At 45.6% G+C, this 17,420-nt stretch overlaps 1 protein-coding gene across 1 annotated transcript in view; it reads right to left on the minus strand.

Annotated features, from left to right (window-relative positions):
• Window positions 1-2,569: 2,569 nt before the first annotated feature.
• The window catches only part of LOC150064946 (uncharacterized), a 63,450-nt gene continuing 48,599 nt past the window's right edge, over window positions 2,570-17,420 (minus strand). Inside the window, exons 6-7 of the mRNA XM_090329287.1 lie at window positions 14,077-14,202; window positions 2,570-2,826 (exon numbers count right to left, since the gene is read on the minus strand). Coding sequence (XP_090185413.1) covers window positions 2,584-2,826; window positions 14,077-14,202 — 369 coding nt within the window. The 3' untranslated portion in view covers window positions 2,570-2,583. The remainder of the gene's footprint in view (window positions 2,827-14,076; window positions 14,203-17,420) is intronic.

A 17,420-nucleotide genomic window follows, 5' to 3' on the forward strand; every position in this document is an offset into this window, starting at 1 on the left:
AAACTATCCCTCTTTGCAGACGACATGATTCCGTATTTAAAGAATCCTATAGACTCTACTTCCAAGCTCCTTGATCTGATTCAAAGCTTTGGAGGAGTAGCAGGCTATAAAATCAACCCTGAAAAATCAACTGCCTTCCTTTACGCCAACAGTGAGAGGAACTAGGCAATAATCAGGAAAGAAACTCCTTTCACAATAGCCTCAAAGAAAATAAAGTACCTAGGAATTAGCTTAACTAAGAATGTAAAGGACCTTTTTGACGAAAACTTTAAAACCCTAAGAAAGGAAATTAAAGCAGAACTAAGGAAATGGAAAAACCTCCCATGCTCCTGGATTGGAAGAATCAACATTGTGAAAATGACAATCTTGCCAAGAGCTATCTACAAATTCAATGCAATACCCATCAATATCCCAATGTCATTCTTTAAAGAAATAGAAGAGGCAATCCAAAATTTCATATGGAATAATAAAAGACCCCGTATAGCAAAAACACTTCTTAGCAGAAAGAACAGCGCTGGAGGAATTTCAATTCCAAACTTTAGACTCGATTACAGAGCTCTAATTATCAAAACAGCTTGGTACTGGCACAGGAGCAGGCCTGAAGACCAATGGAATAGAACTGAGGACCCAGATATTAAACCACAGACCTATGGCCACCTAATCTTTGACAAGGGAGCCAAAAAAATAGAATGGAAGAAAGACAGCCTCTTCAACAAGTTGTGCTGGCAGAACTGGTTAAGCACCTGCAGAAAACTAAAGTTGGATCCTTCTTTGTCACCCTGCACTAGAATTAGCTCCAAATGGATCAAAGACCTGGAGGTAAAAGCTGACACACTGGAAACTTTACAGGAAGGAATAGGAGACACACTATGCCTCCTTGGCACAGGTCGAAACTTTCTTAATAAGGACCAAGAATCACAACAAATCAGAGAAAGACTGGATAAGTGGGACTGCATTGAACTGCAGAGTTTTGGTAAGGCAAAGGACATAGCTAGTAAACTAATCAGGAAGCCTACAGAGTGGGAGAAGATCTTCACCAACCAAACAACGGACAAAGGCCTCATATCTAAAATATATCAACAACTCAAAAAATTGAATCACTCCAAAACTAACCTCCAAAGTAACAACCATCCCATTAAAAAAATGGGCCAAAGACTTAAAGAGAGTCTTCTCTGAAGAAGAAACAAAAATGGCCTACAGACACATGAAGAAGTGCTCAACATCTCTGGTCATAAAAGAAATTCAAATCAAAACAACTCTAAGATTCCATCTCACACCAGTTAGGATGGCCAGGATCAGGAAAACGAATAACAACAGATGCTGGAGGGGATGTGGCCAGTAGGGATCACTACTACACTGTTGGTGGGAGTGCAAACTCGCTCAACCACTATGGAAAGCAGTGTGGCAGTGCCTCAAAAGGCTAAACATAGAACTCCCCTATGACCCAGCAATTCCACTACTTGGCATTTACCCAACCATCCAGAAACAAGGACATACTAAATCCACTAGCACAACAATGTTCATTGCAGCACTATTCACCATAGCAAAGATATGGAACCAACCTAGATGTCCCTCAGTTGATGAGTGGATCAACAAGTTGTGGTATTTGTACACAATGGAATTCTATGCTGCTGTCAGAAAGAATGACATCGCCCCATTTGTTAGGAAATGGAAAGACAGAAAAAATCATATTAAGTGAAGTAAGCAAGACTCAAAGGAACTTAGGCTCAATGATTTCCCTCATTCGTCATAATCAGTAGAAACCTTGGGCTCTACTAGCAGAGATCTGCAATAGAGCAAAATCTTGATACATAAGGCCATATAATGTGAAGCTAAGAAAGGACCTCCAGGATATTGAAACAAAAGCCATATAATGAATGATTGTTGTCCTTAATGTACTATGTTGTCTCTCATCTCCTTTGCTGTCCCTTGGTTATCTCATATTGGTATAGTATCTCACTTTGTTATCTGATATATTGAATTTATTTGTATTTGGATATTTGAAATTTGATAGGGAAGGGGGGAAAACCAAGACGGGTGGGGGGTGTTGGGGGGAGGGAAATGGGTACCAAGACATGTGAAAGGGTATCAAGGTATGTGAATTAATGCACCTTCTATCTGGCAAATATCAGGTAACCCTTTTACTAATTACAATAAAAATATGGGAAAAAAATAAATAAATGAAAGGCCTGGGAGTTTGGCCTAATGGTATAGTGCTTGCTAGGCATGCACATACATAGAAAAGGCTAGAAGTGTTGCTGTGGCTCAAGTGGTAGAGCTCTAGCCTTGAGAAAGTCCAAGGTCAGACATCAGGCCCTGAGTTCAAATCCAGGACTGGCAAAAAAAAATTGAAAAAGAAACTGCACCTGTCCAACTATAGCAAGTCCCACACTCTCCCCAAACTAGACCAGAGTTGGATGGGGCTGGGATTGCAGGAGCAGACTCGACCCATTCTGCCTGGATCACAAGATTCTGGCCACACCCTCTATTAGTTCCTGTTTTTCGCTGACCAATGGGATAGGAGATTTGGGGCCATGCCCACGTTCCACGCTGCCTAGCAATACTGGTATTCTGTCTGTTGACTTATACCACTACCAGCAACTGTTGAAGGGAGAGGTGGCTGAGTGGTGATCGAGAGAATCCAGGTGATTTGGCGATAGACTTGGATACTCGCTTACTTATTAGTGATTGGGTACGTACAGGAGATTTTGAAGAGCCTGGGAATGTGGCCGGTCCATCTTTCCCATCCCAGAGCTGGCACGTCTGAACGATCAAATCCAAGAAAGAAACGACTGCAGGAACATCAGCAGAACTATCTTCATGGATCTGAAAAGATAAGGAAGAAAAATAAAAGGGGAGGCAAGCCCACGACCAACACCACTGGGGTCTGTAATTCACGTGAGGGTGCAGCCAGAGACCAAGCTGACCCTGAGCCTCGCCTGCCTTCAGGCACAGTCGGAGCAGCCAGGGTCAAGAGTGTCACAGGTCCCAATAACAACAAGGCCCACATGGAACAGGAAGTCAAACGAAGTCAGGTGGAGCATGAAGATCTGACCAGCCGCCTGCAGGCTTCTCAGCAACGCAGCTTAGACCTAGAGATGGCCTTGTCTGCCCCCACCACCACGCAGAAGGACATTGAGCAGAAGAACAGACAGCTCATCCAAGACCTGGGTGATGTGAAGCTGCAGCTCGAGGAAAAGAGCAGAAGGTGTGACAACCTGCAGGAGCTGAATGCAGACTTACAGGGGAAGCTGGACGTGCTCCGGACCCAGAAGTCCAACATGAAATTGAAAATAGAAAAATTCCAACGAGTGCTAGAGGAGCGGGCAGTGCTGAAAAGAAGAATAGAAAATGTGCAAAGTGTGGTGAGTGCATTGAGGTTGGAGAGGGACAAGATTGCGGAGGACCTGAGGGTGGAGAGGTCCACGTGGACGGAGAAGGTGTGGCGGCTCTCACAGGAGATGAACCAACTCACAGACCAGCGCGAGGAAGACCTGTGGCAGATGGTGGATCTAGAGAACAAGCTGGCAGAAATGGAGAACAAGCTGGCAGAGGCACAGCCCCTTGCAGGACCATCTCAGGCTGACTTAAAGAACCTGGAGCAACAACTTCAATTCCAGGTTCAGGAAAACCAAAGCCTCAGTCTCCAGAACCTGGAGCAACAGGAACGGCTGCTGATACTGCAGAAGAGAGTGGGCGACAAGGCTCAGTCCAACATCTTTGAGACCCAGAAATGCACAGACCTGCAAACGAGAGAGCTGAAAGAGCAGCTGGAGCAGCTGCAGGAAGCTTTCCATAGGCTGAGCACTGAGAAGGACCAGCTCACCAGCCTCCTGACCTCAGAGCAAACGGAGAATGAACACCTTCTGGAGAAGCTGGAGCAGCGAGAGATGGAATTAGGAGAATGGAAAGAGGTGGCTGAAGGAAGTTTTCAAACAGCCCAGAGTCTTCAGGAGCTCAAAGCTCAGTACCTGGCCCAGCTGCAGGAACTGAAAACCACCTGTGAAGAGAACATGGCCTCCATTCAGCAGCTGAGTGCAGAGAAGGAGGAGCTGCAACAGCACCTGCTGAGGCACGCCCAGCTGCTGGAGCAGCAGCAGCAGCAGGACCTGACCCTGACCCAAGAGTTGCAGGACACTCTCCAGTGCCTGGAAGACACTACACAAGAGAAGGAGCAACTCCAGGCCCAGCTGAGCTTCCTGGCTTTCCAGGAAGGTAAAGAAGGGGACAAGGAAGAAGCAAGGGCTGAGGAGGCAACTCCAGCCACCGTGACCATCCCAGAGGCTGTGGACATCCCACAAGTCATGAAGGCCTTTTACCCGAAAGCAAAATCAGTTGCTGAGGTGAAAAAAGTGAAACACAGCCAACAGCTGCAGGAGCAGCAGGCCCACTGCCAGTGCCTGGCCAACTTGGCAGCCCAGTGCCACACCAAGCTGGAACAGCAGGCCCTGTTTCCCAAGAGCAGGAACCATAGTCCCTCAGGGGACAGGAAGCAGGACACGCGGGTGTCTAAGAAGATGAGAATGTGCTTCCTCCAGGCCCTGCCTGACAAAGTGGAGCACCAGAGTCCAGCAGGGGACCTCCAGCACCGGTGTGCCCAGCTGTCCAAACACATCAGCACCCTCGATGACTCCATAATGTTGTACAAAGAACAGATGGAAGTCCTGGACCAACTCTATAAGGAGAAAGATGAGTGTGTCATGGAACTCTCCCAGGAGAAGATGCAGAAGAAGGAGGAGCTGCAGGAACTTCTGGTGCTCCTTGTGGTTGAAGGCACACAGTGCCAGGGCCAGACGCCTGCAGACCCTGAGACCCCTGCTGCTGAGGTCACTTCACAACTGCCAAGCCCCTCAAACATTGAAGACAGCAAGGAGCAGAAAATCTTTGCAGATGCCCAACTCAAAGACAGTGTGCAGCCTGCCCAGGTAGAGGCAGGGGGGCCTTGTCCCCGAAAGGCCTCCACCCAAGAGCCCACTGTGATGCTGATGCCTGATACCCAGCCGACTGAAGAGCAATCCCGATCCTCTCCTTTCTTCTCCAGGCTGAGGAAAATGATGTGCTGGCGATAATGGTTCTTTAAATACTTATTAGCCACCATGGCAATCTTTTAGGCCTGCACCTAACGGGTGATGACTGGACTTCAACCTCAGGCCAGATAGGACAGAGACTGCGGGAGGTGGCCCTAACTCAAAGTCATCTAAACAGCCACCGGTTGCCGGGGAAGGAGGGCCCTTGATATAGTTTTCACAAATAATCAATTTTTACAAAGAAAAATAAAATGTTATATTTACCGAAACCATCATGTTCCTTTTTTACATAAATGACTAAACACAATGTATTCTGTGAACATTTGGGGAGTAATATTTTGAACATGTATAGAAATAAAACTTTAGTTTACAAGTAAAAAAAAATCAGTCTTTAGTGCCCAGTATGGCTTTGAACGGCAATCCTCAGTTCTCAGCCTCCTGAGTAGCTAGCCTCCATGCCCTGCTCAACAATTAAAATTTAAAAAAACAAGAAAAATAACTGTTTGGCTTCAGAATAGACTGTTGAGCTTCAGGGTACAGTTGGAAGGTTACAAATAGCACCCGCTGGGTGCCACGGGCTCACACCTGCAATCCTAGCTACAGGAGGCTAAGATATGAGGATCACAATTTGAAGCCAGCCCAGGTAGCAAAGTTAATTGGAAACTCATTTCCAACCAACTACCAAAAAAAGCTGTAAGTGGAACCATGGCTCAAGTGGTAGAGTGCTAGCCTTAAGCAAAAAAAGGTCAGAGACAGAGCCTAAGTCCTGAGTTAAAGCCTTAGTAACAATTCAAGAGAAAGGAAGCATGGAGGCAAGGAAGTGAGAGAGAGAGAGAGGGAAAGAAAGAAAAGGAAGAAAAAGAAAAAGTGAGGAAAAGCACATACTGTGCACAAGAGACACACAGAGAGGGTGGGAGTGAGAAAAAGAGGGGAAAAAAAAGAGAGGGAGAGAAAGGGAGAGAACATTACCAGTACAGGTAACCAAAATTGCAAACGAGAAAACAAAACAAAACAACAACAACAAAACTATGCCATGGTGATGAAGAAGCACTGCTTTCAACACACACACACACACACACACACACACACACACACTCACACACACAAATACAAATAAAGATGGAGGAGGAAACAGACAGCTTATCTAAACCAAGAGGACACCAGGAGAAACCCAATCACATCTGGAAAAACAAGAAAAGCGAGGAAGAAAGATGGCGTCGAGACAGTAGGGACGCAGCCTAGCCCTCTCTGACAAAAAGAGAGAACCAGGAAGTCCCACGAGCCAACTACCTAAAGAAATCCACAACAACAAACTCAAAAAGCAACGGAGGAGGACTCAAACCGGAAAAGAAATCCAGATAAAGCTCACATCCAACTTTCTGAAAGAATTCGGAACGAAAAGATCCCTCACCCACCTCTCGCCGGATCCAAGCCACGAAAGCCGCGGAAAGCCGCGAAAAGCGGCAGCTGGCACCGGACCAAGCCACGAAAAGCGGCTTGAGCGGGTGCCGGCTCCACGCTGGGAAAGCGGCGGCGGGCGCCGGATCTAATCCACGAAAAGCGGCGGCAGTGGAGGGCGCCAGGCTGGGAGCCCAACGGCTGCAGAAACCAGCACAGAACCGGGCCAGCGAACGGTGGAAGCAGCGCAACCCAGACGTGGAACATAGGCGGCGGCGGAGACCGAGGGGAGTGAAAGACTCCCCAACCACCGTGGAGCACCCGCAGACGGACGCAAAGGCGTGAGTAATACAGCGCGTCCCCGAACACATCGGGAAAGCAGAGTGGGTGCCAAGGAATATAACTTAACTCAGACCCCAACACCCGGCCCGAGAAAGAATGGCGGGAGCAGGGGGGCAAGGAATATAGAATCCTGTCCCTTCCCTCAACAGCCCCCTCCCTCAGGCCATTGACTGGAGATTGACAGGCGGGCTACCCATAAGACTCAGCACCCCACCAAGGGAGGTGGGGCTGTCCCAACTCCCACCCGCGCAACGGGCTCAACCCCCAGCCCTCTGACTGGATACTGACAAGCGGGCCGACCCTAAGACTCAGCACCCCACCAGGGGAGGCGGAGCTGTCCCAGCTCCCACCCTCCCACCAGGCTCCTCTCCCAGGCCACTGGATCTGGAGAGTGGAGGGCGTTGGGACCCTGCCTTACAACAGTGGGTAGGGGGTGCGGGAAAATAGGAGCCAGCATCTGCACCCCCTCAATTCCTGAGCGGGGCATCCTCTAGCTGGGAATCCTGAGCAAGACACCACCGAGGGGCCCCCCCAACAGTCACAGACTCTGACAAAGCAGTGGAAACACAGCAGGGATCTGAAGGGCCGACCAGCAGCCAAGCTCCCCTTCTGAGAACCAAAAAGGCCCGGCTCCGCTCTTGGAGCTCACGTCCCCAGCTGGGCCTCGCCCCTGGGAACAGAAGGGTCTCCTGCTGGTCCTGCTGAGAGTCTCTGAAACTCTCAACCCTCAGACCCTTGGCTTGGGGCCGCCCCTGGAAACAGCACAGGAAAACATCCGCCAACCGCGCTCAGACGGAAGCTCGCAGAGCCATCCCATGGTCCACTGTGAGGCCACTGGTTGGGCTAAAAGCTAGTCGTGCAGCAACACATAAGTTTTTTTCTAATGCTTTCCAAACTTTGTACTCAAATACGCTACCTACTTACCCCCTCTGACCTCTCTCATTCTATTTTTCTATCTCTGGACCTCTGTTCGTCTTTTTCAACCCTTATACTGCATGGATCTACACTTGATGGCTGTTGAGCAACACTGTATATCTAGGTGTTTAATTATTCTCGAGGCTCAGAGGGACTTAAAGACAGTAGAGATTGGATTGAGAGGCTTATTGTTTTGGGTATAAATCGCTTATCAGTGGCTTATTAGACTGGTTGGTAACTGCACAAAAAGAAAGAGTGATAACACCAACCAAAACTTGTGAACATCTAGAGTCTGCCAGCTACAGAGGTCTAGGTTGGTTATATCTGAAAAACTAAAATCGTGTTTAGTATTAATCTTGCTCCCATTTTCAAATGGGCAGAACAAGAAACTCAAGAAAAATGTCAAATCAGGAAACAACATCCCCCACCCAATGTAAACAGACAATGGAACAGTCACTGGCAAACCTAGAGGAGAGTCTTCCAAGTGCTATACAAATGCAATTGATAAACATCATTAATGAAAAATGTGAAAATGTAAAGAAAGAGATAAGGGAGGAAGCCATAGCTGAACAAGAGGAAACCATAAGCAAGGTGATAAGTGAAAAAGAAGAAGCCATAAAGGAGGCCATAATAAAGGTTTTTCAAAGAAAGATGGATGAATTCATAGAATCCACAAATAAAACGGTGACTGAACTCCAGCAAATGTTCAAAGAAAGTAAAGCTACTGAGTTAACCATTCAAATGGAAATCAAGGAGCTAAAGAAATCCATACACGATCTAAAAGAAGAGATGCAAGGCATCAAAAATGAGCAATTAGAAGCAAGGGAGATGAAAAATAAAGTAGATAGCTTTGATAGCAGGTTAGACAATGCAGAGGAGAGAATTTCCGGGGCTGAAGATAATTTAGTTATTCTAGAGAAAGAACAGAAAATGAGTCAATCCAAATCTAGGAAAAATGAGAGAGCGCTTCAGGAGGTCCAAGATACAATTAGGAAGCCTAATTTAAGGCTAATAGGTATTGAGGAGGGCGTGGAGAAAGAGGTCAACGGTATTGGAAATATACTTCCGGGAATCATCTCAGAGAATTTCCCAAACATCCAGAAGGGCAGGCCCATCCAGATACAAGAAGCTTTTAGAACCCCAAACAGACCTGACCAGAAAAGAACATCCCACCGCCACATCGTAATCCGAACTGGATCAATGGAAACCAAAAAAAGGATCCTAAAGGAAGCCAGGGAAAAGGGTTCAGTAACCTATAAAGGAAAACCAATCAGAATAACCCCAGATTTCTCAGCAGAGACCCTGCAAGCAAGAAGTGACTGGAAGCATATATGTCATGCCCTTAAGTCAAATAACTACCAACCAAGAATCCTGTACCCAGCTAAGCTCTCATTCATAACTGAGGGAACAATAAAAACATTCCATTCCAGGGAAAAGCTGCAACAATATGTCGCAACAAAACCAACACTACAGAGAATTCTCAAAGATGTTCTATACATAGAAAACCAAAATAAATGCAATATAGGGAAAGAAATGGCACCTAAACAGCATACCATCTAAGGACCACAAGAACTGTCAAGACACAGGCCCAAATAAAAGCTTTTAAAAGTGGTAGGACCTAATAAATATCTCTCAATCCTAACTCTCAATATCAATGGAGTTAACTCTCCAATTAAACGGCATAGGCTGTCTAGTTGGATCAAAAAGCAAGAGCCATCGTTCTGCTGTCTTCAAGAGACACATCTTACCCAAAAAAACAATCATCTTTTGAAAGTGAGAGGTTGGAATAAACTCTATCAAGCTAACGGCCCCCATAAACAGGCTGGAGTTGCCATCCTCATATCAGATAAAATAGACTTCAAACTAAAATTAGTAAAAAAAAAAGACAAAGAATGTTACTACATACTACTAAAGGGATCTTTCCTCCAGGAAGACATAACGATCCTAAATATTTACACACCCAATCCCGGAGCTCCAAACTTCATCAAGCAAACTTTACTTACACTGAAACCATACATAGATCCAAATACAGTGATTGTCGGTGACTTTAACACACCACTCTCACCTATGGACAGATCAACAGGGCAAAAACTCAACAGAGAAACCTTAGAACTGAACAACTATATAGACCAACTAGATCTAACAGACATCTGCAGAATATTCCACCCAGCAACAACACAATATACATTTTTCTCAGCAGCACATGGAACATTTTCCAAAATAGATCACATCTTAGGCCATTAAAGAAACCTGGACAGATTCAGAAACACTGAAATTATTCCATGCACACTCTCAGACCACAAAGGCATCAAATTGGAACTGAACACACATCTCCACCAACGAAAACCCTGTGACGTATGGAGACTGAACAACACATTGTTGAATCACCAATGGGTCATCGAAGAGATCAGAACAGAAATCCAACAGTTTATGAAATTTAACAGTAAGGAGCACACAAAATACCAACTCCTTTGGGACACAGCAAAGGCAGTACTTAGAGGAAAATTTATAGCGCTGAGTGCCTACAACAACAAGTGGGAAAAATCGCAAACCAACAAGTTAATGTCTCACCTTAAGATCCTGGAAAAAGAGCAACAAACCAACCCTAATCCCAATGGAAGAAAGCAAATTAGTAAAATCAAAGCAGAATTAAATGATTTGGTATCCAAAAAAAACTATAGAAAGAATCAACAAAACAAGGAGTTGGTTCTTTGAAAGAATTAACAAAATTGACAAGCCCTTAGCAAATCTTACCAAAAAAAGAAGAGAGCATATCGAAATAAACAAAATCGCAGATGAAAATGGTAATATCACGACAGAAATTACCAAGATCCAGAATATCATGAGGGAATACTTCTCAAACCTTTATGCCAACAAATTTGAGAATCTAGATGAAATGGATGAATTCCTAGCCAATATTAACATACCCACACTGAACCAAGAAGAACTAAGCCAACTCAACAGGCCTAATTCAAGCTCTGAAATAGAAATGGCAATTAGAGAACTTCCACCTAAGGAAAGCCCAGGGCCAGATGGATTCACAGCTGAATTCTATAAGGTCTTCAAAGCAGAGCTCACGCCAATACTCCTCAAGCTCTTCAACGAAATTGAAAATGAAGGTTCCTTACCAAACTCATTCTATGAAGCCAGTATAACCCTCATCCCCAAACCAGACAGAGATTCATCAAAGAAAGAGAACTATAGACCTATATCTTTGATGAACATCGATGCAAAACTTCTCAACAAAATACTGGCCAACCGTCTACAACACCTCATCAAAAAAATTATACACTATGATCAAACTGGATTCATCATGGGGAGGCAAAGCTGGTTCAACATACGCAAATCAATTAATATAATTCAACACATCAACAGGAGCAAGGACAAAAATCACATGATTGTCTCAATAGACACGGAAAAGGCATTTGACAAGATCCAACACCCCTTTATGTTAAAAGCTCTGGAGAAACTAGGAATCCATGGAACATTCCTCAATGTAATAAAGGCTGTGTATGAGAAACCTACTGCTAGTATTACACTTAGTGGTGAAAATCTAAAGCCATTCCCTCTAAAATCAGGAACGAGACAAGGATGCCCACTCTCTCCACGCCTCTTTAACATAGTACTAGAATTCCTAGCCAGTGCAATAAGGCAAGAAGCAAGCATAAAGGGGATCCAAGGAGGGAAAGAGGAAATAAAACTATCCCTCTTTGCAGACGACATGATTCCGTATTTAAAGAATCCTATAGACTCTACATCCAAGCTCCTTGATCTGATTCAAAGTTTGGAGGAGTAGCAGGATATAAAATCAACCCTCAAAAATCAACTGCCTTCCTTTATGCCAACAGTGAGAGGAACTAGGCAATAATCAGGAAAGAAACTCCTTTCACAATAGCCTCAAAGAAAATAAAGTACCTAGGAATTAGCTTAACTAAGAATGTAAAGGACCTTTTTGACGAAAACTTTAAAACCCTAAGAAAGGAAATTAAAGCAGAACTAAGGAAATGGAAAAACCTCCCATGCTCCTGGATTGGAAGAATCAACATTGTGAAAATGACAATCTTGCCAAGAGCTATCTACAAATTCAATGCAATACCCATCAATATCCCAATGTCATTCTTTAAAGAAATAGAAGAGGCAATCCAAAATTTCATATGGAATAATAAAAGACCCCGTATAGCAAAAACACTTCTTAGCAGAAAGAACAGCGCTGGAGGAATTTCAATTCCAAACTTTAGACTCGATTACAGAGCTCTAATTATCAAAACAGCTTGGTACTGGCACAGGAGCAGGCCTGAAGACCAATGGAATAGAACTGAGGACCCAGATATTAAACCACAGACCTATGGCCACCTAATCTTTGACAAGGGAGCCAAAAAAATAGAATGGAAGAAAGACAGCCTCTTCAACAAGTTGTGCTGGCAGAACTGGTTAAGCACCTGCAGAAAACTAAAGTTGGATCCTTCTTTGTCACCCTGCACTAGAATTAGCTCCAAATGGATCAAAGACCTGGAGGTAAAAGCTGACACACTGGAAACTTTACAGGAAGGAATAGGAGACACACTATGCCTCCTTGGCACAGGTCGAAACTTTCTTAATAAGGACCAGGAATCACAACAAATCAGAGAAAGACTGGATAAGTGGGACTGCATTGAACTGCAGAGTTTTGGTAAGGCAAAGGACATAGCTAGTAAACTAATCAGGAAGCCTACAGAGTGGGAGAAGATCTTCACCAACCAAACAACGGACAAAGGCCTCATATCTAAAATATATCAACAACTCAAAAAATTGAATCACTCCAAAACTAACCTCCAAAGTAACAACCATCCCATTAAAAAATGGGCCAAAGACTTAAAGAGAGTCTTCTCTGAAGAAGAAACAAAAATGGCCTACAGACACATGAAGAAGTGCTCAACATCTCTGGTCATAAAAGAAATTCAAATCAAAACAACTCTAAGATTCCATCTCACACCAGTTAGGATGGCCAGGATCAGGAAAACGAATAACAACAGATGCTGGAGGGGATGTGGCCAGTAGGGATCACTACTACACTGTTGGTGGGAGTGCAAACTCGCTCAACCACTATGGAAAGCAGTGTGGCAGTGCCTCAAAAGGCTAAACATAGAACTCCCCTATGACCCAGCAATTCCACTACTTGGCATTTACCCAACCATCCAGAAACAAGGACATACTAAATCCACTAGCACAACAATGTTCATTGCAGCACTATTCACCATAGCAAAGATATGGAACCAACCTAGATGTCCCTCAGTTGATGAGTGGATCAACAAGTTGTGGTATTTGTACACAATGGAATTCTATGCTGCTGTCAGAAAGAATGACATCGCCCCATTTGTTAGGAAATGGAAAGACAGAACAAATCATATTAAGTGAAGTAAGCCAGACTCAAAGGAACTTAGGCTCAATGATTTCCCTCATTCGTCATAATCAGTAGAAACCTTGGGCTCTACTAGCAGAGATCTGCAATAGAGCAAAATCTTGATACATAAGGCCATATAATGTGAAGCTAAGAAAGGACCTCCAGGATATTGAAACAAAAGCCATATAATGAATGATTGTTGTCCTTAATGTACTATGTTGTCTCTCATCTCCTTTGCTGTCCCTTGGTTATCTCATATTGGTATAGTATCTCACTTTGTTATCTGATATATTGAATTTATTTTTTTTGGATATTTGAAATTTGATAGGGAAGGGGGGAAAACCAAGACGGGTGGGGGGTGTTGGGGGGAGGGAAATGGGTACCAAGACATGTGAAAGGGTATCAAGGTATGTGAATTAATGCACCTTCTACCTGGCAAATATCAGGTAACCCTTTTACTAATTACAATAAAAATATGGGAAAAAAATAAATAAATGAAAGGCCTGGGAGTTTGGCCTAATGGTATAGTGCTTGCTTAGCATGCACATACATAGAAAAGGCTAGAAGTGTTGCTGTGGCTCAAGTGGTAGAGCTCTAGCCTTGAGAAAGTCCAAGGTCAGACATCAGGCCCTGAGTTCAAATCCAGGACTGGCAAAAAAAAATTGAAAAAGAAACTGCACCTGTCCAACTATAGCAAGTCCCACACTCTCCCCAAACTAGACCAGAGTTGGATGGGGCTGGGATTGCAGGAGCAGACTCGACCCATTCTGCCTGGATCACAAGATTCTGGCCACACCCTCTATTAGTTCCTGTTTTTCGCTGACCAATGGGATAGGAGATTTGGGGCCACGCCCACGTTCCACGCTGCCTAGCAATACTGGTATTCTGTCTGTTGGCTTATACCACTACCAGCAACTGTTGAAGGGAGAGGTGGCTGAGTGGTGATCGAGAGAATCCAGGTGATTTGGCGATAGACTTGGATACTCGCTTACTTATTAGTGATTGGGTACGTACAGGAGATTTTGAAGAGCCTGGGAATGTGGCCGGTCCATCTTTCCCATCCCAGAGCTGGCACGTCTGAACGATCAAATCCAAGAAAGAAACGACTGCAGGAACATCAGCAGAACTATCTTCATGGATCTGAAAAGATAAGGAAGAAAAATAAAAGGGGAGGCAAGCCCACGACCAACACCACTGGGGTCTGTAATTCACGTGAGGGTGCAGCCAGAGACCAAGCTGACCCTGAGCCTCGCCTGCCTTCAGGCACAGTCGGAGCAGCCAGGGTCAAGAGTGTCACAGGTCCCAATAACAACAAGGCCCACATGGAACAGGAAGTCAAACGAAGTCAGGTGGAGCATGAAGATCTGACCAGCCGCCTGCAGGCTTCTCAGCAACGCAGCTTAGACCTAGAGATGGCCTTGTCTGCCCTCACCACCATGCAGAAGGACATTGAGCAGAAGAACAGACAGCTCATCCAAGACCTGGGTGATGTGAAGCTGCAGCTCGAGGAAAAGAGCAGAAGGTGTGACAACCTGCAGGAGCTGAATGCAGACTTACAGGGGAAGCTGGACGTGCTCCGGACCCAGAAGTCCAACATGAAATTGAAAATAGAAAAATTCCAACGAGTGCTAGAGGAGCGGGCAGTGCTGAAAAGAAGAATAGAAAATGTGCAAAGTGCGGTGAGTGCATTGAGGTTGGAGAGGGACAAGATTGCGGAGGACCTGAGGGTGGAGAGGTCCACGTGGACGGAGAAGGTGCGGCGGCTATCACAGGAGATGAACCAACTCACAGACCAGCGCGAGGAAGACCTGTGGCAGATGGTGGATCTAGAGAACAAGCTGGCAGAAATGGAGAACAAGCTGGCAGAGGCACAGCCCCTTGCAGGACCATCTCAGGCTGACTTAAAGAACCTGGAGCAACAACTTCAATTCCAGGTTCAGGAAAACCAAAGCCTCAGTCTCCAGAACCTGGAGCAACAGGAACGGCTGCTGATACTGCAGAAGAGAGTGGGCGACAAGGCTCAGTCCAACATCTTTGAGACCCAGAAATGCACAGACCTGCAAACGAGAGAGCTGAAAGAGCAGCTGGAGCAGCTGCAGGAAGCTTTCCATAGGCTGAGCACTGAGAAGGACCAGCTCACCAGCCTCCTGACCTCAGAGCAAACGGAGAATGAACACCTTCTGGAGAAGCTGGAGCAGCGAGAGATGGAATTAGGAGAATGGAAAGAGGTGGCTGAAGGAAGTTTTCAAACAGCCCAGAGTCTTCAGGAGCTCAAAGCTCCTGAAGCTCAGTACCTGGCCCAGCTGCAGGAACTCAAAACCACCTGTGAAGAGAACATGGCCTCCATTCAGCAGCTGAGTGCAGAGAAGGAGGAGCTGCAACAGCACCTGCTGAGGCACGCCCAGCTGCTGGAGCAGCAGCAGCAGCAGGACCTGACCCTGACCCAAGAGTTGCAGGAAACTCTCCAGTGCCTGGAAGACACTACACAAGAGAAGGAGCAACTCCAGGCCCAGCTGAGCTTCCTGGCATTCCAGGAAGGTAAAGAAGGGGACAAGGAAGAAGCAAGGTCTGAGGAGGCAACTCCAGCCACCGTGACCATCCCAGAGGCTGTGGACATCCCACAAGTCATGAAGGCCTTTTACCCGAAAGCAAAATCAGTTGCTGAGGTGAAAAAAGTGAAACACAGCCAACAGCTGCAGGAGCAGCAGGCCCACTGCCAGTGCCTGGCCAACTTGGCAGCCCAGTGCCACACCAAGCTGGAACAGCAGGCCCTGTTTCCCAAGAGCAGGAACCATGGTCCCTCAGGGGACAGGAAGCAGGACACGCGGGTGTCTAAGAAGATGAGAATGTGCTTCCTCCAGGCCCTGCCTGACAAAGTGGAGCACCAGAGTCCAGCAGGGGACCTCCAGCACCGGTGTGCCCAGCTGTCCAAACACATCAGCACCCTCGATGACTCCATAATGTTGTACAAAGAACAGATGGAAGTCCTGGACCAACTCTATAAGGAGAAAGATGAGTGTGTCATGGAACTCTCCCAGGAGAAGATGCAGAAGAAGGAGGAGCTGCAGGAACTTCTGGTGCTCCTTGTGGTTGAAGGCACACAGTGCCAGGGCCAGACGCCTGCAGACCCTGAGACCCCTGCTGCTGAGGTCACTTCACAACTGATAAGCCCCTCAAACATTGAAGACAGCAAGGAGCAGAAAATCTTTGCAGATGCCCAACTCAAAGACAGTGTGCAGCCTGCCCAGGTAGAGGCAGGGGGGCCTTGTCCCCGAAAGGCCTCCACCCAAGAGCCCACTGTGATGCTGATGCCTGATACCCAGCCGACTGAAGAGCAATCCCGATCCTCTCCTTTCTTCTCCAGGCTGAGGAAAATGATGTGCTGGCGATAATGGTTCTTTAAATACTTATTAGCCACCATGGCAATCTTTTAGGCCCGCACCTAACGGGTGATGACTGGACTTCAACCTCAGGCCAGATAGGACAGAGACTGCGGGAGGTGGCCCTAACTCAAAGTCATCTAAACAGCCACTGGTTGCCGGGGAAGGAGGGCCCTTGATATAGTTTCCACAAATAATCAATTTTTACAAAGAAAAATAAAATGTTATATTTACCGAAACCATCATGTTCCTTTTTTACATAAATGACTAAACACAATGTATTCTGTGAACATTTGGGGAGTAATATTTTGAACATGTATAGAAATAAAACTTTAGTTTACAAGTAAAAAAAAATCAGTCTTTAGTGCCCAGTATGGCTTTGAACGGCAATCCTCAGTTCTCAGCCTCCTGAGTAGCTAGCCTCCATGCCCTGCTCAACAATTAAAATTTAAAAAAACAAGAAAAATAACTGTTTGGCTTCAGAATAGACTCTTGAGCTTCAGGGTACATTTGGAAGGTTACAAATAGCACCCGCTGGGTGCCACGGGCTCACACCTGCAATCCTAGCTACAGGAGGCTAAGATATGAGGATCACAATTTGAAGCCAGCCCAGGTAGCAAAGTTAATTGGAAACTCATTTCCAACCAACTACCAAAAAAAGCTGTAAGTGGAACCATGGCTCAAGTGGTAGAGTGCTAGCCTTAAGCAAAAAAAGGTCAGAGACAGAGCCTAAGTCCTGAGTTAAAGCCTTAGTAACAATTCAAGAGAAAGGAAGCATGGAGGCAAGGAAGTGAGAGAGAGAGAGAGGGAAAGAAAGAAAAGGAAGAAAAAGAAAAAGTGAGGAAAAGCACATACTGTGCACAAGAGACACACAGAGAGGGTGGGAGTGAGAAAAAGAGGGGAAAAAAAGAGAGGGAGAGAAAGGGAGAGAACATTACCAGTACAGGTAACCAAAATTGCAAACGAGAAAACAAAACA

Source organism: Megascapheus bottae, chromosome 3 (genome assembly GCF_031878675.1).
Source record: "Megascapheus bottae isolate mThoBot1 chromosome 3, mThoBot2.hap1, whole genome shotgun sequence".
Taxonomy (NCBI): Eukaryota; Metazoa; Chordata; class Mammalia; order Rodentia; family Geomyidae; genus Megascapheus; species Megascapheus bottae.